This window comes from Harpia harpyja, chromosome 15 (genome assembly GCF_026419915.1).
Source record: "Harpia harpyja isolate bHarHar1 chromosome 15, bHarHar1 primary haplotype, whole genome shotgun sequence".
Classification (NCBI taxonomy): Eukaryota; Metazoa; Chordata; class Aves; order Accipitriformes; family Accipitridae; genus Harpia; species Harpia harpyja.
This window is the reverse complement of record NC_068954.1, coordinates 31,419,621-31,440,339: the sequence shown is the minus strand read 5'-3', so window position 1 is coordinate 31,440,339 and position 20,719 is coordinate 31,419,621. Positions and strand designations below refer to the sequence as shown.

The following is a 20,719-nucleotide window of genomic DNA, read 5'->3' as shown; positions in this document are numbered from 1 at the left end:
TTTTTTCCAGTGTTTTTATTTTCCACTTTTTTTCCATTTTAGTTTTCTTAAAAAAATATGAAGAAGTCCCTGCCCAGAGCCAGGGTGAGGGCAGCCCCCAGCGAGGGCCCTGCCGGCTTGGGGACGGGGACCCCCAGGTCCCTGCCCCTGGCGTGGCACTTCTTCACGGCATGGTGGCGGGTGGCAGCTGGGCGGCTGTGAATCTGGGTGAGGGGCGGCGAATCTGGGCAGGGTCCTCCCCAGTGGGAGTGGGGGGGGGGGGCTCCATGGGGGACGAGCGGCTTGGTTTGGTGCCCCAACGCTGCCGCAGCCTGGGAGGGGGCAGTGGGGGGGGAAGGCTCCAAAATACCTGGACAGGTGCCCTCGCACACACACAGATTGGTGTGCACACACGTGTCCACACGCACATACATGCACGTCTGCCACAGCTGCAGAAAGACAAAAGCCCCCCCCAGCCTACGGGGTGAAGCCTGAGCTCTCCCCAGTACCCTGACCCGCCAGCACCTGGCAAACCCCCCCCTGCTACAACCGCGCCTGCGCTCGCCCCAAAGGTGACACATGCCCAGCTGATGCCATCGCATGGGGCCGTACCCCCTGACTCACCCACACGCTCCCGGAGACCCCAGCCCATCCCCTGGCCTGGGGTGGGGGGCCGGGCTGTGCACCCGCTGCAGAGATGGGAGTGCGGTGGGCGGTGGGGCCGGGACCCCCTGCACTGGCTGTGCCCCGGGCCGGCTGATCCTGGCCCCACTCCCGTGCCCCAGGGAGGTGCTGCAGTGATGAAGGGGAGGGCCGGTGCGGGGGCGATGGGGCGCACCATGCAGCCGGGATGGGGTGCAGGAGCCCCTGGCCCCCATCTGCCTCCAGCTCCGGTGCCCGCCGCCCCTTTCCGCGGCCATCAGCCGAAGTAGGGGTTGTCATACTGGAAGTTGTAGTCAGGGCAGACCTTCTGGACCAGCTTGTAGTCGATGCTGAGGAAGGAGATGAAGATGCAGATGACCTTGAAGGGCTTGGCGCAGAGCCAGGCAGCATGGCTCTGCGTGTGCTCCGTGAAGCACACCTTGGAGGGGTCATACAGGCAGGGCTTGTTCTTCCGCGCCCGGTTGGTCTTCTCGTATTCCACGTGGCAGTTGAGGGCCTTGGCCGGGCGCCCCTCGGGCAGGGTGCTCTGCTGGGGGGGTGGATGGGGGAGCGGCGGGGGGGCTGGCACCAGCACCTCGAAGCCCACTGCCTTGGAGGGGGGCACGATGCTGACCGAGACATTGCCCAGGCTGGAGGAGTTGTGGCGGAAGTAGACGCTGAAGGTTCCGTTGATGTGGTCAACGATCTTCCCTGTCACCAGCAGGCTGAACTTCAGCGTCTTGATGTTGAAGTAGAAGTCGCCCCAGCCGAAGATCTTCTTGGTGCGGCCGGACTTGAGCGAGGGCTTGCGCCGGGCACGGGGACTCGGCAGGTCCCCAGCCGTGTGGTTCTTCTGCCAGTCCCAGGGGCTCCGCGCAGCACCTGAGGGTGTCCCCGTGCCCCGGGGGGGCTCAGCTGGAATCAGCCGCCCAGGGTCAAGCATGGGGGGCTTCAGGGTGCCATAGGGGACATCCTTGAGGAGGCCAGAGGTGCCCAGCTCCAGGTACCCCAGGGTCTTGGCAATGTGGCTCCCAGCACACACCGTCTGGGGGAAAGAGGGCAGAGACTGCACAAGCTGTGCCTGCCACCCCCTCGCTCATCCTTCTGCCTGCTGCCCCTCGCTCATCCTCCTGCCCGCTGCTGCTGGCTCATCCTCTTGCCTGTCCCCATGCGCCCTTCTATGTCTGTGTACCCCTCCTGCACCCCTGCATCTCTTCTGTGGCCACACACCTCCGGCACCACACGTCCCTTTGGCACCGTGCCACCCCTGTCCGCCGTGCCCCCAGCTGTGCATGGCTGCACTCTGCCCATGCCACCCCCCATCCCTGCTCGGCCCCACACAGGCCTGTCCCAGACACACCCCAGGAGCCAGGGCTGCTGCTCCAGCATTGTCCATGTCCCTGTGACAGGAAGAAGCAGGATGCTGGACAATTCATGACTGCTTGCCCCACCACAGCTGAGGCCCATTAAAATGTAGAGGGGTGGTGGGCAGCAGTGTGTACAGAGCTGGAGAGGCATCAGAGCCCCATGCTGCCTGCCAGGGAAGCCTAATTGCATTACCCAGTGCCTCTGATCTGCAGCTGAAATTACAGAGACCCCTGCCAGGCTGCACAGCAGCTGCTCCGCCCTCCAGGATAATTGCACCGGGCGGACATGGCTGAAGAGTAGGGTGCATTGTGTGCGGGGGGGGGCACACAAGGAGTGAGAGGGGACCCCTTGCTGTGCTGGGAACGGTGGGGGCCCTATGGTCACTTTGTGCATTCTTGTGAGGGAGGGAATTTGCAGCAAAAGCAGAAAAGATGGGCAGCAGAGGGGAGGAAAATGCCAGACAGCTGCAAGGTCCCTGCATCGGCACGGGGACACCTCATCATCCAACACAGAGCCAGGAGACCTTGGCAAGGGCTCTCACAGGGTGAGGAGAGGCAGCTCCTCTACCAGTGGGGTAAATCAAGGCAGGGAGCTGCGATGGAGACCAGCCGCCTGGTCTCTCCCACCTTGCGGGGCCAGTTAAGGAGGCACTGATACGCCAGGACCCTCTGGAGATGCAGCCAGCACTGGGGTGTCACACGCCAGCTCCCAGCCACACCGGTCGAGAAAGGAACCCCGTGCACCGAGGTGGCTGGGACCTGCCTCCCACCCGCCAGGCGCCAGGTGGGATGGGACCACAGTGTCCCCTTCCTGAGGTTCCCCACGGCCATGGCTCTGCCCGTCCGGCTGCTGGGACCGACATCGCGTGGCTCAGCAGCGGTGAGCAGAGCCAGCTGGCACCTCTTCAGCCCTGGGACCCAGTCTCTGACGTATCCCATGTCCCTCCCCTGCCCGAGCCCGCCTGCCCCCCCCGCTTCCCCATCCCTCAGCCCGGCTGCTCCTGGCTCCGCACCCCCGTGCCCCCGCCTGCCCTGCCAGCTGCTCCCGGCGCGCAGGATGCTGCTCCGTCAGCCCCGGCCTCGTCAATCACTGTCGCCCGTGAGCTGGCAGGTGCTCGGGCTGCTCTGGCAGTTTTTACTCTGGACGACCTGTTTCCCGAGGGGGACGCGGGGAGGAGGGGAGCAGGGAAGGAGGGCGGCGAGCAGAGGCACCAGCTGGATTGGCCTGGGGGGGGAGCTGGGGGGGGGGAGGCTGTGCTCCCACAGGAAACTGAGGCGCTTGTTTCCCCCTCGGAGCGCAGTGCGCTCTTCCCATGGCCCCCATCAGAGAGGGGTGAGCCCCCCGGACCCCCTCCTCTGTGGCCCGGCAGGTCTGTGTGTGGGGACTGGTCTCTGCTGGGCACCCACCAGGGATGGAGCAGCACCACGGAGGGCTGCCGCGGCCACGCGTCCCCACGCTTGCCCCGTTCCTCTCCGGCTGCTGAGCTGGAGTCTCCGGCCAGGCTGCGCACTGCTGTCTCCGGGATCTATTGCCTTATCCCCCTAATGCTGCGTGTGCTGGGCTGAGCCTGTAAATCTACTCTGGCATGTGCTCGCTCTCGCCTGTGCCGCACCGGCAAAGGAGGCGGCCCGGGCTGCCGCTGCCGGCACCGGCCATTCTGCCCCGGGGCTCTGCCTCTGCCCGGGGAACTGGCCGGGCTGCCTGGCCCCGGGTCCGTGTGCAGGGGAGAAGGATTTGTGGGGTCCCCGCCCAGCTTGGGGAGGGGGGGGACAGGGGGCTGTGCAGTGCAAAGCTGCGGCTGAGCATCCCCGCAGCCCCCCGCTCCGGTCTGGCCGTCCCCCGGCTCCCTCCCCAATCTCTCTTTGAGCGCGGCTGCTGCCTTCGCCCTTATCTATATTTCAACGCAGCTTCAAAGCCGGGTGCCTTCACCAGCCAGAGAGAGAGGGAGCGAGCGCGGCAGGACCGTGAGATGGAGAGATAAATGGGGGAGGGGGAGAAGGGCAGCCCCTCAGCACCCCCCCCTCCGGCCAGGAGAGCGGCGTTTTGTGGCAGGGGGGAGGTGGTGGTCCCGGAGAGACCCGCTGCTCCCCCTCCGCCCCAGCTATGCTCCATCGTTAATCCCACTCCTACATATTCATCAGCCCGGGAGCCCCCCGTGTCCCACTGAGGGGAGGCAGCGGGCCTCCCTTGCCAGAAGATGAGCACACACGGGCAAGGGGCACTGGTAATCCCGCAGCTGGAAGGGGAGCCCCCAAAACCCGCCTGCACCCACGGAGAGGGGACAGGGAGCAGCACAGAGACTGCAGCCCACAGGGGAACATGCACACGTGAGCACACGCCACCCAAGCCCCCACCAGCCCGGGAAAGATTTCTGGAGGTTTCTCTGCTCTGTGCTGGCTTTCCATCTCAGCTAGGGCCGAGAGCCAGGACAAGTGGTCCCCCCCAGCAGTGCTACATGAGCCACCACAGCCCTCCTCCCTCTGCCTCAGTTTCCCTTTCCAGTTCACCCCCTGCCCCACGATCCCTTGATAGCGGTGAGGGGGATGCATTGGAGATGGGGATGTGATGGGAACAGGGCTGTGATGGGAAACTGATGGAGACAGAGATGCAGTAGGGACAGGGAAGGGACAGGGACAGGCAGGCACTGGAGAGGGGACGCAGTGGGAGACAGTGGGGATGGGCATGTACTGGGGAAGGAGGTGCTGACACCAGCTCCTTGCATTACTGAGGGTTGCGGGTCCCCAAGCCGGGCTTGTGCAGGAGGATGGGGCAGGATGGGTCCAGGGGCTGTGGGCACGGACTGGGCATGGGCAGGACAGGGCAGGGCACTCCTGGGGGAAAGAGGCCCCTATCCCTGCGGGGAGAGAGGTGCCCCCCAGCCCCTCAGGGTGAGGGGCCAGGCTGGCAGCCTCCTCCCCACCCCCAGGTCCCTCCCCAGGAGCTGCTGGGGGAGCGGGGGATGAAAGGGAATTGCAGAGCAGGGCAGCGACTGCCGATGCAGCCAGGGCTATCGATTGCGGCACAAGCGCAGTCCGGGGGCGTGGGGGAGACCCTTGCTACCCGCAGTCCCTGGTGCAGCCCCAGGAGGATGGCTTTCTCTGGTCGGTTGGGGGTCTCAGAGCCTGCGGGCAAGAGCTGTGGCAGAACGGGGCCACAGCAAGCCTCTTCCACGACAGCACTGAGGGGAGCCAAGGTCACCCCCCTGCACCCTGCCACCGCTGTCGGCATTCACGGCAGGTCTCACCCACACCTTGCGTTAAATATTAATGTCTCTGCTTGTGAGTGGTTGGGGTGCAGCATGAACACACTTGCACGTGAATCTCTCGGACAGGCTTCACAGGCACACATGGGAGTCCCAGTGCCTCCTGGCCCTGCATGGGTGTGCGCAGAGCCCCTTCCCTCCCTGGCCGCACCAGGATCTGTCTGTCCCCTGTGCCAGAGGAGGGCCATGCCTGGCTCCACTGCGTGCTGGGCTCTGGCTGCGATGCACCATTCATGTGTGTTTGTCTGGTACACTTGTTTTTTTGCTGTTACACATGCATGCGCTGCTGCATCTACACATTACCCCAAGATGATACGGTTTTTGCTGCTCTCAAGCCCCTTGTGCACTTTTCTGTGCGTGTGTGGGGCTGTGCAGGGCTGCCGTGCATCTCCAGGCACCCGTGTGTCACTCCGTGTGTGCACAAGCAGCGAGGCAAGGATGCAGGAAGGGCTGGGGGTGGCTGCGGAGGGACTGGGAAGGCTCTCGGTGCCGGCATCAATTTGGCTTGTCAGGACCAGCAGTGATGGCCACTCACATCCCATTTGCTGGCAGGGCCAAGTGCCGTCAGCTGCTCCCCTGAGACCCACGGTCACCTTGGTGGAGGGGAGCGGATCTGTGTGGGGAGGGGCGGGGTGGACTGGCTGCCCCAGTATGGGCTGTGATGAGCTCCCAGCACCCCGAGAACAGGGCCATGACTGATGGGGTACCATCTCAAGGCAAAACAGCCCCCGCCTGCGCCAGGAGCAGAGCACCCACGACAACCCTTACCAAAGGCCCTGTCCCTACAGCCAGCCTGTCCCCTGCATCCAGCTTGGAGCTGTTCCCCCGCCTTGGTGGGGGCCAGTGGCAGAGCAGGTGTCGATCTGCTGATGGGGGTCTCCAGCTCTCCCCATGGGTGCAGGGTCAAGCTGGTCTCTCCCCTGTCACCCCGCTGCCTTCGTTAGTGCAAAGAGATTAATTGGAGGTGGTGAGCGACAATCCCCGCGGGCCCGCTCCCCCCGGTGCAGCGCAGCCCCGGGCGGTGTGGCATTTCCAAAGGTTAGCAGCAAACAAGGTGCCTCTGACAGCTCCCATTTATCTCGCTGGCGCCGCGCGGGTGCTAATGCGGTGGCAGGGTGACGTGGTGCAGTGGTGGGCTCTGCTGGGCTGCAGGGAGGGACCCAAGCACGCGCCTGAGCGTGCCGAGGCGTGCAACGCACGTCTGAACGACTGCATGTGGGAGAGTGCGCACAGTGAGCTCTGAGTGTGCGTGAGTGTGTGCACCCGCGGGTGCCAGCAGGTGTGCACCAAGATCACACGGTGCCCGCCCAGCCCAGTGTGCACCTGCCGCAAGCGTGCAGGTGAATGCAATAAATGCCTGCTGTTGCTTGTGTACGCACGTGCCACTCTGCATGCAGCTGATTGTGCACGAATGCCTTCACACGTCCTGCACGCTCCTGCGAGAACATCTGTGTGCATATATGCAAGGTTACACACGCACACATGAAGTGAGATGGTTCTGCATGTGTGCCTTTGCAGGGGAGCCTCTGCTCCTCAGTGTTTGTGCACCCTGGGATGAATGCATTCCTGCGCCTCCGCCCCAGTATGTGCTGGGGGTACGGCCATGCCTCTGCTTGTGCCTGTGCCTCTGCCCCGCTGGTCGCAAGCCTGCCGCTCTGTGCTGGCAAGCGCAGATGGGGCTGGTGAGTGGCAGGCTGCTAATGAAAGTCCCTGTGAGGCAAACCTGCGGTGATGACTCCTTGGTGCCAGGGCAACGAATTAACCTGCTGTTGGGCACACCTGGGCTGGGTCCAGGGTACTGGTGGGGCTGGGAGAAGCCCAGAGACCACAGACCAGAAGCTCAAGGAGAGACCCAGTCCGGCTGCCCATCCCTGCCCGGGGAGGCCGCGACCGAGGATGCTGCTCCTCCAGCGGCGAGGACTCAAGGGCAAAAGGACAGGGCTGCAGGACAGGGAGCGGGGCAGGTGAGGGGGGCCCGGGGATGGCAGCAGTGCGCAGCCCAGCAGGGGTTATGGGGGAGAGCTGCTGGCTGCCGGGCAGGCATGGGGTGTCACGGGCAGGGGGTGCAGGAATGGGGTGCAGGACTGTCTTGGGAGGAAGGGCAGAGCCCCCCATCTCAGCCTCACAAGGGCAAGAGGAGAAACCCAGCTGGCTGTCCCCAGCAGCCACCCCTGTGTCCCACCGACTCCCAGCTCAAAGACGCTTGAAAGCCCATTCCCAGCCAGCAGCTCCAGGGCCGGGGCACCCGGTGGGGGGCTGCCTCTGCTTGCTGCCCCCGGCCACCCTTGCTGGCACGGCCAGCACCGGCCCTGCCATGCACCCCACATCTGTGCAGGCAGCAGCTTGCCCCACAGCCAGACCCCCCCACTGCCCACGCACAGCCCATCCCCTCCTCATCTTTTAGCCCCCCCCCCCCGCCCGAGCCTGCTCCTGGCCTGGAGCCCCCACCCAGCCACAGGCGAAAGGGTATCGTGCTCCGGGGGATGCTGAACCTGCCCCAGTCCCAGGCACTGAGGGGTCAAGCAGCTGACAAACAGGGACAAGTCGGGATGCACTCGTGCACGGCCACCCTACCACATAGGCACACAGAGTCGCAGTGATGGCCAGACAAATCCTGCCCTGGAGGTGAGCTCAGCATGACCACCCAAAGGCCTCCTCAGTCTTTCCTCTGCCTCTCCTGTGCTGCTGCCGCAACTGCCAGCAGTTTGCAGACATCCAAACACAGCACGGCAGGCAGGTGGCTGCAGAACGCCCAGCACCAGGATGGGCAAACCCAGCGCCAGCACATCCTCAGCGGGGGCAGAGCCCGGACAGCTCACCAAAACCAAATCCACCATTGGGTCATTAAGGTGCCACGGGGCTGCTGGTGCTGCCAGACCCATGGGAACTGCGCTGAGGTCCTGCTCCCGGTGACACCCCTGCCCGAAGCGATGCTCGCGCAAGGGCCGGTGTCGCCTCGTGCGGGAGCACGACCTGCGTGGGGGCCAGGAGACATCAGCTTCCCACAGGCACGTTTGCCTTCACCCCCTAAACAGACACCTCGCTCCTCGCAGATGGAAAAAATATGCAAATGCTGCGGCTTTATTAACGCGCTCGGCACGCGCTGGCTAATAAATATTTCATAGCCCGAGTAGGACTTTTTTTTCCTCCTTCTTCTTTCTTTCGTTTTGGTTCCTTTTCCCTGTCACTCGTTTCCTGCCTTTTCTTTTCTCAGCCGTTGTTTTATTTATTTATTACTTTTAAGGGCTTCATGGTGAGACAGGAGCTGGTAGGTGGCTGGGGGGGGAGCAGGGAAAAATGTACATCCCCAGTCTCTTCCCCCACGGGTGAAAAAGAAAAGTGCTGTTAAGAGCAAAGGAAAAAATATAATAGAAGGGAGGAGACAGCACCAGGCAAAGGATTCAGGGCTTGTGTGACTCATTGGACTCAAGGAAGAAAAGAGAATGAATGAGAAAATGAGGAGATAAACGGAGCGGGAAGGGGGAGAGGGGCGTGCAGGCGGGTGTGCACAAGCCAGCGGCGAGGGGGCACGGGGGCGGCGGGCGAGACAGGGATGCGCGGGCTGATGGGCTCAGAGGAAATTGAATCCTGCTCACCCAGGCAGCAACGTCCCCCGGAGCCAGCTGGAGCCCATCCTGCCTGAAACACCCAGCTTGGGTCAGCCGGTGGGACCTGGTACCACGCAGGGATGGGTCGGAAGGGGCTGGGGGTCACTGGGGAGAGGGGCTGCTCCCCGGCCAGTGCAGTGCTGCATGCCCAGCACGAGCCATGCTCCCCTCCCGCACTGTGCCAGGGCCGCGGCTTCCTCGGCTGAGCCCCCTCGCGCTCAGGAGTGGGCAAGAGCATGCAGACGTGGGCAGCTCAAACGGACGGCGTGTGGGGAAATGGAGGCAGAGCTGGCAGGGGCTAGTCCCAGGTCACTCCTGCATCCTCGGCAGCCAGGGATGCCCAGACAGGATGCCCACATTCCCCGTCCTTGGCCTTTGCAGCTCTGCCTCAGTTTCCCCACAGTAGAGCAGGCTGCGGGACTCCCTCTACCTCTCCAGAGCTGCCCCAGCTCTTTGACAGGCAAGGTCTTTCTGGGGGGGGGGGGTGCAGAGAGGTGGCAGCTCCCCCTGAGCCCCTCCCCAAACCAGAGGGACCCCAGGCCCTCAGGGATGCAGCCCCTACCTTCTGCCCAGCTGCCTCTTCTCCGCCCCCCCCCCCCCGGTCCGCCCCCACCCCCTCGCCTCACCATTTCACTTTATTATTGCAATAAATGTAGCCATAAAAGTGGCAGGTATCGGCGTGCAAGGAGATCGCTTCTCCTGAGCTATGGAAATGTAATTTCGAGTGTGCCCGGGAAATTTTATAAGATCGTATCAGGCGGGATCATAAATTGCATTTCCAGCACCCCCCTCCCCCCCCTGCACCACGCGCCCCCCCCCCCCCCATGAGACAGGGCTGGTACGAAGGTCACCACGGAGAGGGGCAAACGCGGGGCTGTCCCCTCAGTGCGGACACTGTTTCTGGGTCCCCCCCCAAGCACTGCGTCCCCCCTGCTGCCTCCTTCTCCCCCCTGGCACATTCCCAGGGCCAGCTGGGATTTATTCCCCCCGGGGAGGAGAAGGAAGGGAGGAGCAGCGGCAGGGACACGGCTGTCCCCCGCATGCCCCCCGGCAGCAGAGGCTGATTAAAACCCTCCGAGAGACCCAGAGGCTCAGGGGACCCTCAGGGGCACCGCTGGGGCTGCAGCTCCTCTCAGGCTGCACTGTCCCGGGGTCACAAGGACTGTGCCCCACCGCAGCCGGGCACCGGCTCCCACCAGGAGCAGGGGACGATGGGTCCCTGCAGCCCACCGCCCTCTGGGAGCCCCCTCACAGCCCCCGAGGGCCGGATTTGGCCCCGTTTTGCAAGAACCACCCTGTCCAGGCTCCCGGTCCCAAGCAGGCACCAGGCGAAGCAGTGTAAAGCATTGCTCTGCTTGCTGAAGACAGAGGCTCTGCTGCCCAGTGCTGGGGGGGACAGGAGGAGGAATGAGAGGGTCTTTGCCCACCGTGACACCCACCGAGGCTAGCCCAGGTGCTGGGACAGCCACGGGGGGGTCGGACAGGGTCTGTGTCGACAGCGGCACTGGGCTGAGCAACCTGCCCTGCCCCGGGTGTACGGCGGTCAGCCCCTGTCTGAGCAACAGGGTCTGATGGGGATTTATTTGGGGAAGGGAAAATTAATCCCACCGCGAGCGCAGGGCCCTGCAGGCTCTTTGCAGCTGATCATTTCTGCAGGCTGGGTGCTCATTTCCACAATGACTTTCCTTTTGCAACAGCGATCAGGAAAAAAGGCGGGGAGGGGGGAACACGGGCACAGGGACGTGATTATTTCTTTAGTAGCAATCCAAGCGGCTGGAGAGGAAGCTTCATCTTTCCTGGGCCATTTACCTTCAGCGCCTGAGCGCGAAGGCTGAGCCAAGCAGCTCTTCAGAGATGCTGGAGCTTGGCCAGGGCAGGCGGGGGGTGGGAGGCTTCAGCTGCCGGGGTCTCAGCACGGCATCGCCCCACTGTTGGGCCACCGGCTGCCGGGACTTTGGCTCCCCGGGAGGAGGAGCTGTGGATGCAGGGAGGGGGGGCAAAAGTCATTAATCTGGGAGTGTTAATTGGCACGGGTGTGATTAGCAGTGGGGCTGACTGGCGCTCAGTTTAGGGCTGCTGTCGCAGAGAGAAGAGCCCCCTTTGCTGGCTGCCTTACTGTCCCAGCTAGGGCCACCCCCTCTGAGCCCCCCGCCAGTGCCCGGCAGAAAACTGGCAATTAAAAACAAGGCGGGGGGGAGGGGGAAGCAATAAAGCAGGCCCCGGATTTCAGCCAGAACAACACAGTGGAAGAGCAGGACTGGGTCTGGCCGGGGGGCACCCCTGGGTGCCCCCCCTCCCCAGCCACTGCTCCCCCCCTTCAGTGGGAGGCTGAGCTGCGCCACGCTCCAGGCTTCAGCCTTATTGAATCTCCCAGCTCAGGGTGCAAAGGGCACCACAGGGAAGAGTTATTAAAAAAAGGGAAATGAGTCGCTTGGAAACCTTCTTTCGGAATAACAGTGTGTGTTTGTTTGGCGATAGATTAGCTCAGCCATGCTGAGCACACAGCACCCGCCGCAACGACGGTCAGCTCGGGAGATCTGCAGGAATCGGGAAGGGGGGGGATGCATGAAGCCACTCCCCTGGTCCTGGCAGGTGCCATCTGGGCACCGTCCTGCCGGGGCTGGTCCCTGCACCTCTGTGCCCGGACAGACCCCTGGCCAGACGGGGGCTTGCAGGGCTGTACTGCCACCCAAACCCCATTTACCCTCCCCTGGCCCCAAATGGGGTAGAAGGCTCTGAGCCACGAAACGGTAAAATTCTCCCCATTAATGGGAGCTGGGGGAGGGGGGTGAATAGGGGTGTCCTTGCACCAAAAGAGCTGGCAGCATCTGCTTAAGAGCAAAGCCATCTGTCAGCCAACAACCCAGTAGATGTGTGACAGCTCTTGGGTGACAGCAAGGAAAAGGGAATGAAGCGGGGTGAGTTTCCTGGAGGCTGGCGTCCCACGCCACCAGCCTCCTGCTGGCACGGCCACCAGCACTGCAAGGCAGGCTTTTCCTGGAAAGGGTTAATCCAGGAAGGAAAACCTGCCAGCAACACTCCAGGTGCTTCACAGACACCCGCTATCTCACCTCCCCACCCGCCAGGAAGGAGGGAAACTGAGGCATGGTGCCGGGGAGGCATGTTCCTCCAAAGGCACAGGCAGGCAGCAGGGCCGGAGCAGGGGTGAGGAAAGACACCCGATGTCCCAGCTCCAGCCCCACTGCTGCACTGAGCCACCACACCGCGCTCTCCCCCCAGGCAGCCCGGCTGCACCCTGGTCCCACCTGCCTGCTCCTGCCTGCCCCGGGGCCAGTGGCACGCTGCCGCCCTCCACCGCTGGCTCTTGTTCAGCACCTGGTGCGGATCAGGCCGTCACCTGGGCATCAGGGACCACAGGGCTAAGGCAAGCATCTGCCTCCTGGGAAGGCCAGGAGGCTGCTGGCCAGGAATTCCCTTCCTCTCTGCAAAATTACAGCTGCCCCTTTGAGCCCAAGGACGGCTGTAGGAAGTGCCCAGGAGTTAATGCCCAGTCTGCCCCACCGTGGGTCTCTCCCATTGCTCTCAGGTGCACCCGGGGGGCTGGACGGGACCCAAACCAGCAGGAAGCCAGGCCAGCCCTACTCTGAGGGACCCCCAAGATTTAATGCTCAATGCACAGAAAAAAGCTAATGCATAAACATAAACCAGCAGCCTGAGGAAGGCTGAGGCAGGGAGATCACCTGTGGGGAGCACTGGGCAGCATCTCTCCCGCCCGCCCAAGCGCTGCCATCCCGGGCTCAGGTGCAGGGAAGGAGATGGCGAATCCCAGGTAGCTGCAGCCATGAAGGGTGGGGGGCCGGGGGGGGGAGGTGATCTGCACACACACAGCAGAGACGGGCACCTGCTGGGCCGGGAGAGCTTGTCCATCCCAGCAGGGAGACGCACGCTCAAACACACACACACACAGACCCCCCAGCAGGGACAACCAGCAAACACACAGTGTGGCAGGGAGACACCCCGGGGGTCTGTCCTCCCTGCAGCAGGAATGCTTTCAGAAACACCCCCCCCCCCAGGGGCGAATGCACCCGCTGTATGCCAGGTGCTTGCCCAGGGGAGGCAGCCACATCTGCCTCTTTGCCCAGTGCTCCAACCCCGACCCCGGCGGGACGAGGCACTGGGGAGCTCAGGTCCAATGCAGCAGCTGGGGGCCAGGGGGAGCTGGCAGGGCCCCCCCCCCGCCCATCAGGCTGCCTCCTGTCCTCCGAGAGGGGCCGGGAAAGTTTCTCCCCAACAGGCCCAGAGGACTGAGGGGGCAGGAACAACTCCATCTCCCTTCCCCTGCGACCCAGCTGGGTGCGTGGCTGTGCAGACCCCAGCCTCTCCTGCAACCTGTCCCCACGCCAGGAAGCCCACAGACCACTGGCTGGTCCCGGCCCCGCACTGCAGAGGGGTTGGGGCTCACTGCCCCTGCCAGCATCTCCCGGGGTTATTCCCCACGCACGCGGCAGGAGGCTCCTGCACCCGCATGCCCACCCGTGCCCCGGGATGGGTCCTCTGCCCCCGGCTGTAAGCCCCCACCTCCCCACCCCACCGCTGCTGCCTGTTCGGGCAGGGAGGGGGACAGGGGCAGCGCCCTGCTCCTGATTTCATCAAAACAAAACCATTTGTCTTGAAGCAGCTCCAGCACCGACAGATGCTCTGCGTTAGATGGACACGGGGGGGGGGTCATGGAGAGCCACCCCCACACACAGACACACACACACACACATCTATACATACAGAGAGGAGCGTGCCAGAGCGAGACAAGTTGCAAGAGCCTTCGCCTGGGGGGTAGGGTTGTGCAGGGCGGGGGGGGTGTCCCTGATGTGCATCCAATTCCCGAGAGGGAATTGACTCGTTTGATTTTATTCATGAAACACAGAAAGTAAAAATGGAGTGTCAGGAAATCAGATCTGCTGGGTGATGAGCCTGGCCGCCCCGGCAGGGCTGGGAGGGGGGGCACAAATCCCCCCATTCATGACCACCACAGATGCTGGTGCCAGATGCAGCTGTAGCCCCCAAACCTGGCAGCTCCCGCTGGGGGGGAAAAGCCTCGCTGGGCTCCAAGAGGAGGTGGCGGAGGGGACACACACAGGGGTGAGTGGCCTTGGGAAGCATTTAGTATCTGGGACGGGGGGGACATCATGGGGAGGGCTCTGCGGGTGGGGGAGGGTGTCTCTGCATCTGCAGCCTCTCCTCAACCTCCACAGACAGGCAAAGGGGCGAGAACAGGCAAAGCCTCCTGCCTGGCTCAGCAAGGCCAAGCCTGTCCCTGGGGTAAATGCCCAGTGTGCTGACCCCCTGGCTGAGGGTCACCCGGGCAAGATGGGGGGGGGGGACGGAGCTAGCAGGGAGATGCCCCCGCTCGGCAGAGGTGAAGGCCACGCCAGTGCTGGAGCTGAGCCCGCACCAAGTCAGGACAGAAATGAGGCATCACCTCTGCAGGTGGTTTCAGTGCTCACACGCTTGGCAGAGCCGAGGAAACCTCTGTTGCCCCAGCTCCGCCCGGGTTGCAGCAGGGCCCCCCCCCTGCACTCCCCGGCACAGCTGGCCGGTGGGGGCAACTCCCTCTGCCTCCCCCCGCTGCAGGCCCGTGCCCCCTGCTCCCGCCCACAGGTGCGATGCAGGTGCGGGACAAGTGCACCCCACGGCGCGTGGGGCCCCCGGGCCCCCCCCGCAGAGCCCCCCCCCGGCAGAGGGCCCGACCCGCCCACGCGCGGCCGCCCCCTCACTCACGCGCGGCTCCGTCTCGCGCGTCTTGCTGCCCCCCCCCCCGCACCTGCCAGACGGCGCCTTCCGCGCTCTGCAGCGGGGGGGGGGGGGGGGGCTGCTCGCAACCGGGGGGGTGTACGGGGGCTGCACCGGCGGCGGGACCCCACCGCTGCTGCCTCCGCCCCGCGGACCCCTCCGGCCCCCAACTGCGCCCGATGTCCGAGCGCGGTGCCCCCGCACCCCCCGCGCAGAGTCCCGGACAGCCCCGAGCCCTCTCCAACTTGGGGCGAGCAGGACACACCCCCCCCCCCCGCTGTGCAATCCCTGCCCGGTGCCCCCCCCGCCATACAACTCTCCCATTCACCTCCCTGCAAACGCGCCCCCCCCGTGATTGCACGACCCCCCCCCCCAGTTGTCCGCTATCTCCGTGACTGCCTGAGCCCCCGCGCGATTGCACGACACCCCCCCCCGCCCCAGAACTGCACGTCTCCCCGGTAGCCGCACGTCCCCCCCACCACTGCACGACCCCCCCCCCCCCCGCCAGGACTGCACGTCCCCCCCCGCAAATGGCACGGACCCCCCGAAATCGTACCACCCTCCCAATAATTGCACGACCACCCCCACCCCCCCCGGTAATTGCACGCCCCCCCCTAGGAACCGCGCACACCCCCCCCGGCGGCAGCAGCAACTTTGCCGCCCGCGGGCGGGTGCGGCCGGGGCGCGCCCGGTGCCCCCCCCCCCGTACCTGCAGCAGCAGCCAGGGCCCGAGCAGGGGCAGGCGGCAGCGGAGCATCGCGGGGCTCCGCGGGGCTCCCGGGATGGAGGGAGCGCGGCAGGGCGGGCGGAGGAGGGAGGCGGCGGCGAGGGGAGGCAGGAAGAAAGTTGGAGACTTGCTGGGGCCGGGCGGCGCCTCCGCGGCGCCCCGCCAATCCCGGCCCGCCGCCCCCGCGGGGGGAGCACCGGGCGGCGGGCGGCGGGCACCGGGCAGCGGGCGGGGGCGGCTCCGGGGGGCTGCCCCGGGGACCCTGCGCCCAGCCCCTGCCCGCACCCCCGGGTCGCCTCCGGGCCAGCCCTGTGCCTGGGGAGGGGCCAGAGCCGGGGCTGCCCCCCCTCTCCCGGGAGACCCCAGCACCCCGGGATGCCCTCGGTCCTGCCCCCCCCCCCTCTCCTGGGAGACCCCCAGCAGCCCGGGATGCCCCCGGTTCTGCTCCTGTCCGGGGGGGATGTGCTAGCACCTGGGGGGGAGACACAGTCCTGCCCATCTCCATCCTGCCCAGCTGCAGCTGGGGAGGGGAGAGGGTCCCCTGCTGCTGGGCCCCCCCCAAGACTCCAGCACAGAAGGGGGACCATCCTACAGGAGGGTCTTTGGGGGGCAGCCCCCAGGCCCTGCGCACACACCAAGGGTGCCCACAGATGGGCACCCCTGCCTTGCACACCCTGGAGTGTGCGAACACCCCCCATCCGCAGCACACACACCGCATCTCAGGCTGGACGTGCAACCTGCGTCACCTGCGTGTACACATGTGTGTGTGCACACGCACACACGTGTGCTCATTCCCTCCAGCCTGGTGCCGGGTCCCTCTCAGAGGGGTCTGCCAGGTGTTCTCATTCCCCCCCTCCCAGCTCAGCAGGGATCCCTCCCCAACACTATCACTTTATTGTTATTACTATGATTGTTACAGTTATTACTATTATTATCTAGTCGCCTTCCTCGGGAAGCTGCCGGCAGGGGCTTTGGTATCAGCAGGGCTGGGGGCAAGCACAGGATGGGGGGAGCATTGCAGAACTGTGCGTACGTGTGGAGACAGAATGAATAAAAGGTAAAGGAGAAATAAGCAACAGAAAGGGAGAGGGAGAGAAATGAAGGGAAATGGGAGAGAAAGGAAAGGGAAAGCAGAGGGCAGTGCCGACGCGGAGCGGGGAGATCCAGGAGTCCTGGCACCGCAGGGCTGCGGGGCCCCAGCCAGCCCCATGCCAGCCCCATACAATCCCCACAGCAGCCCCACAGCAGCCCCGGGCAGCGCGGTGCCTGCCTGTGCCGGCACCCATCTGCTGCACCGCCTGGGGAAGGGGCACAGGGCACCTCGAGCTCAGGGTCTGCAGCCGGGGCACAGGGGAGCCCTCCCTCCAGGGAAGGTCCCTTCAGCCCGTCTCTTGCTGCTGCTGTGGTGCCAGCACTTCTGGCTGGTGTGAGAGCCCACAGCCCGTGCTCCCGCTCCTCCCCTGCTCCCCGCTTCCCACGCTGGCAGGAGCCTCCGTGCCCCTCTCCCTGCCCAGCTGGGATCCCACAACAATCCCCGCAGGGACCCAAGCGCTGGCTCCCCCCCACACCAGTGCTGCATTTACCCTGTTTGCCCCAGGGCTGCAGAAGGGATGGGGCAGCTGAACCCTGGCTGGGGGCTGCGTGGGACCAACCTCGCCGGCACGGCCCGTGGGCCCTCCAGACCTGCTACCCCCTGCGCGGCCAGGGCCTCGCCTCATATCACCGGAGCAAACTCCCAGAGGCGTCTCGGTGTCCCCGATGGTCTCACCAGGGAGCAAAGGGACACCAGGGTCTGCAAGAGGTCTGGGGGGGCCCTGGGAAGACCCCTCCCACACAATTAGCAGCTCACTGGCCTAAGATCTAGGAGGGCAGAGGCATGGCGAGAGGAAAAAAGTGAAGGTTTAAAAAAATTTAAAAAGATTGAAGGAAAAAGGAGAGAAAAAGGGGGGGGGGGGAGAGGGGAAAGGGAGAAAAAAACCTCTAGAGGAGATATAAGAAACCGATAAGTGAACAAAGAGCCGGTATTGAAATAGATCTGAGAGCCGCGCCGTGCTCAGGCCGCGCCGGATCCCTTTGCAGAGGGGTTTGGGGCTTTTCAAAGGCAGCAGCCGCGTCCTCGGCTCAGCATCCACAGGAGGCCGGGGAGGGGGGGGGCTGGTGCCGAGGCGGATGCTGGCAAGGAGGGTGCCGAGGGTCGACCCGCTCTGCTGAGCCGCAGGCCGGGGGTGCCACGGGGCCCCGCCACGGCCCTGGGCTCCCCTCACCTGGCTCTGCTGCCACGGCCCTGCCGCCGTCCGAGGGGTGCGGGTGGTCCCTGCCGAGCCCCCCCCAACCCTCAGCGGCCGGTGCTGCCCCGGCCATCCCTGCCGGCTGTGGCCCAGTGCCCGAGGCTGGGGGGACGGGACACTGGACCGTGGCCGGGGCGAGAAGCGGCGGGGCAGGGGCACACAAGCGGCCACTGGGGGGGGGGGGGGACACACGACACAGACGTCGGGCAAGCGACCCCCGCCCGCCCCAGCCCTCGCTCGGCCGGGGCGAGGCCCCAGCGCTGCTTCCCCCCCCGCGGGACGGGGCCCGGCGCCGTGCCTCTGCCCGCCGCGGGGCCGCACGTGGTGGTGGTGGGGGGGCACACGAAGCGGCGTGTGCACCCGGGGCCGGGGGGGGGCACACGGGGGTGCGCGTGCGGGCCGCCCCCCCGGCGTTCTCGAGGGCGGCGGCGCCACCTGGTGGCGGCTTCCGGGACTGCGCGTGCCGCCGGTGCCCGGGGCCGGTGCTCAACGCCCGGGCCTTGGGGGGGGGTGGGGGTGGTGGTTGTTTCTGCTCCCCCCCCTCCCGCCCCGCCGCAGCGCAGGGGAAGGAACCGGCGTCGAGGCCGCAGCAGCAGCAGCTCGGTGCCCCCGGGAGGTGCCGCCAGCAGCGGGGAGCGGTCGCGCACACGCGTGTGCACGCACACGCATCGCCCCGCGCGGCACACGCAGCGGCACGGGCGCTGCACCCCGGACGGCACCCAGGCAGCCCCCACTCGGGCTCGCGCAAGCACACAGAGCTCTCCCTTCCGTCCACGCTCCGTGCCCGGTGTCCGGTACGGAAAACCTTGTGGTCCCCCCCCGCCCCGTGCACGCTCAGGGCGACACGATGGAGCAAGAGGCCCCCGTGGGATCCTCCTGCCTTACACCACCCGTCTGTGACACCCCTCCCCACCGCTCCCCGGGCCAGGACTGGCACCGCTGGGCTTCGAGGGCATCAGGGCTGCGAAACCCAGTGACCTGGGGGGGCCCAGCTGACGCCGGTGCCTGGGCTCCCCCTCTGCCCCCACCACCTGCAGCTTCCCCGGCATGTGCCTTCCCACCAACCAGCAGCCTGTGCTTCAGTTTTTAAAAATTTTATTTATAACAATATCTGTTTTGTTTAGTTGTAAAGTAATCCAGCAAAAATTATTAAAACATTTCCCCCCAATAAAAGGATGGGGTCGCCCCCCGCCCTCCCCCCACATGCGTTTGTTTATTTCTACTATAAAAGCTAGGTCATTTCCATGTTTTTGTTGGGTTTTTTTTTTTCCTGTTAAAAAATGTGCATGTTGGAGAGCGGTTGAGGTGCAGGCGACAAGCCGGAGCGAGGGGCTGTGGGGCTGGGCCCGCCGGGGACGGGGACCCTCTACACCACAGTGGGGCTGGGAGCAGCAGTGGGGGCCTTTGTCCCTGTCCCTTGTAACAGAACGGCAGGGAGGGAGGGAGGGAGGGGGATCAGTGGAGGAAAAGGTGGGGATGGAGGGGAATGGGGGGCTGAGGGAGGTTTGCAGAGGCCAAGCTGCAGGAGAAGGGGGGACCCGGGAACAGCAGATTTGGGGGGGAAGGAAAAGGGTCCCCGGAGAGGGGAGCTGCAGGAGCCAGGCGGGGGACGGAGCCGAGAGCTGGGGAGTGCGCAGCCCCGCTCTGCCTCCCTCCTGCCTGCGCCATCGCTGCCTGCGCCCCCACATAGCAGTAACCCCATGTCTCCGTCAGCCCTGGCTGCAGCGGCCCCACTGAGTTCGTCCTGGCACACCGACTGTGGCACCATCCCTGCTCCGAAACACTGGCTTGTCCCGCGGGTGGGAGGGGGAGGGAGGGGGGGCCCAATGTAAAGAGATTTAAAATAAACCAAAGCCGGATCTGGCAATGAGAGGCACCGAGGCCTGGTACCGGGGAATATACAGGTAATAATACTGCTCACATAGAAAAGTAATAATCCTTCATTTGTACATTTATACAGTGGCTCTTGGCTCCCCCGGCCCCTGCCCCGCCTCCTGCAATGGGTGTCTGTGCCAGGCCCCGGGCGCTGCGGCCCGGCGGCCCTTCGCCCCCGTCCTGCCCCTATGCCAGGGGGTCCGCCAGGTCATCGTCCGCGCCCCGCGACAGCAGCTCCCGCTTCTCGTCCGTGCTAGCCAGCGAGTTGCGGCTGTTGTGGGCGCCCATGTACAGTGTGGCGTAGACGGGGTTGGTGAAGTTGGTGGGCTGCAGAGAGGGGGGGGGGGAGCAGGTGGGAGGGGGCATGGATACCTCCCTCCCCACAAGAGCGGTCCCCAGAGGCGTCCCTTGCCCCGGGCTGCCTCAGCCAGAGCCCACGCCAGCCACAACCTCCTCCCAGTACAGCACCACTGACGCTGCGGCTGCCGCTGTCCCTCCCCACAGACTCCAACCCCAAAGACTTTGCGACCCCCTCGGAGCCCCCCAGCCTCCCCTGCACAGACAGCAGCCCCAGGCAACCCTGACACTGCCGCAGCGATGTGTCCCCCGCCTCAGCACATGCCCCCTCTGCATCCCCCACTTCGGGCTGGACCCCGGTGCAGCTGACAGCCCCTCCCTGCCACCGTGGCCCCGCTCCTCACCTTGTCAGGGTCCAGGGCGAAGTCCGCATCCAGCAGCTCCCCCACGTCATCGTCAGGCTCCCCCTCGTACATTTTGTAGGTGGGGTTCCCAATCTCCACGTTCATGGCACCGTTCGTCATCCGCTGGTGCTGGAAGCCCTTGGCGCTGGGGAGGGTGCGAGACAGAGGGTCAGTGCCAGCAACACAGGGTGCAGCGAACAGGGCCCCCACCTGTGGTCCTGCTTGTTTGTCCTGCAGAACTGAGGCTTTCAAGCCCTGCAAGGACAGTTTCTGTCCTGGTTGGTAATGCTTCTTCCTGGCCCCCAACAGCCCGGACTCACCCTTTAATCCTCCACTTGTACCAAACAAAAGCCACCACGGTGAGGAGGATGAGGAGCAGCAGGATGGGGATGACAATGGAGGCCGTTCCTGTGGGAGGAGAGGTGCGGGTACAGTCAGAGCATGCATAGGGGCTGGTACCCGCGCACCCCAAGCCCCGGGCAGCAGCAGGTCCAGCAGCCTGGGCTGGCCCTGCCCTGCAG

The 20,719-nt window shown here is 65.0% G+C and overlaps 2 protein-coding genes across 8 annotated transcripts in view; both read right to left on the bottom strand.

Annotated features, from left to right (window-relative positions):
• Positions 1 to 5: 5 nt before the first annotated feature.
• Positions 6 to 15,521, bottom strand: NXPH4 (neurexophilin 4). Its single transcript, XM_052810320.1, has 2 exons — positions 15,317 to 15,521; positions 6 to 1,666 (listed from the first exon to the last, which is right to left on the bottom strand). The coding sequence occupies exons 1-2, from the start codon at positions 15,362 to 15,364 to the stop codon at positions 899 to 901; spliced, it is 816 nt and encodes a 271-aa protein (XP_052666280.1). The 5' UTR covers positions 15,365 to 15,521; the 3' UTR covers positions 6 to 898.
• A 3,179-nt stretch (positions 15,522 to 18,700) lies between these two features.
• LRP1 (LDL receptor related protein 1) overlaps positions 18,701 to 20,719 on the bottom strand; it is a 91,525-nt gene continuing 89,506 nt past the window's right edge. For all 7 annotated transcript variants that reach the window (XM_052810108.1, XM_052810109.1, XM_052810111.1 and 4 more), the window contains 3 exons: positions 20,519 to 20,606; positions 20,199 to 20,343; positions 18,701 to 19,824 (listed from right to left, as the gene is read on the bottom strand). In XM_052810108.1, coding sequence (XP_052666068.1) covers positions 19,684 to 19,824; positions 20,199 to 20,343; positions 20,519 to 20,606 — 374 coding nt within the window. In that variant the 3' untranslated portion in view covers positions 18,701 to 19,683. The remainder of the gene's footprint in view (positions 19,825 to 20,198; positions 20,344 to 20,518; positions 20,607 to 20,719) is intronic.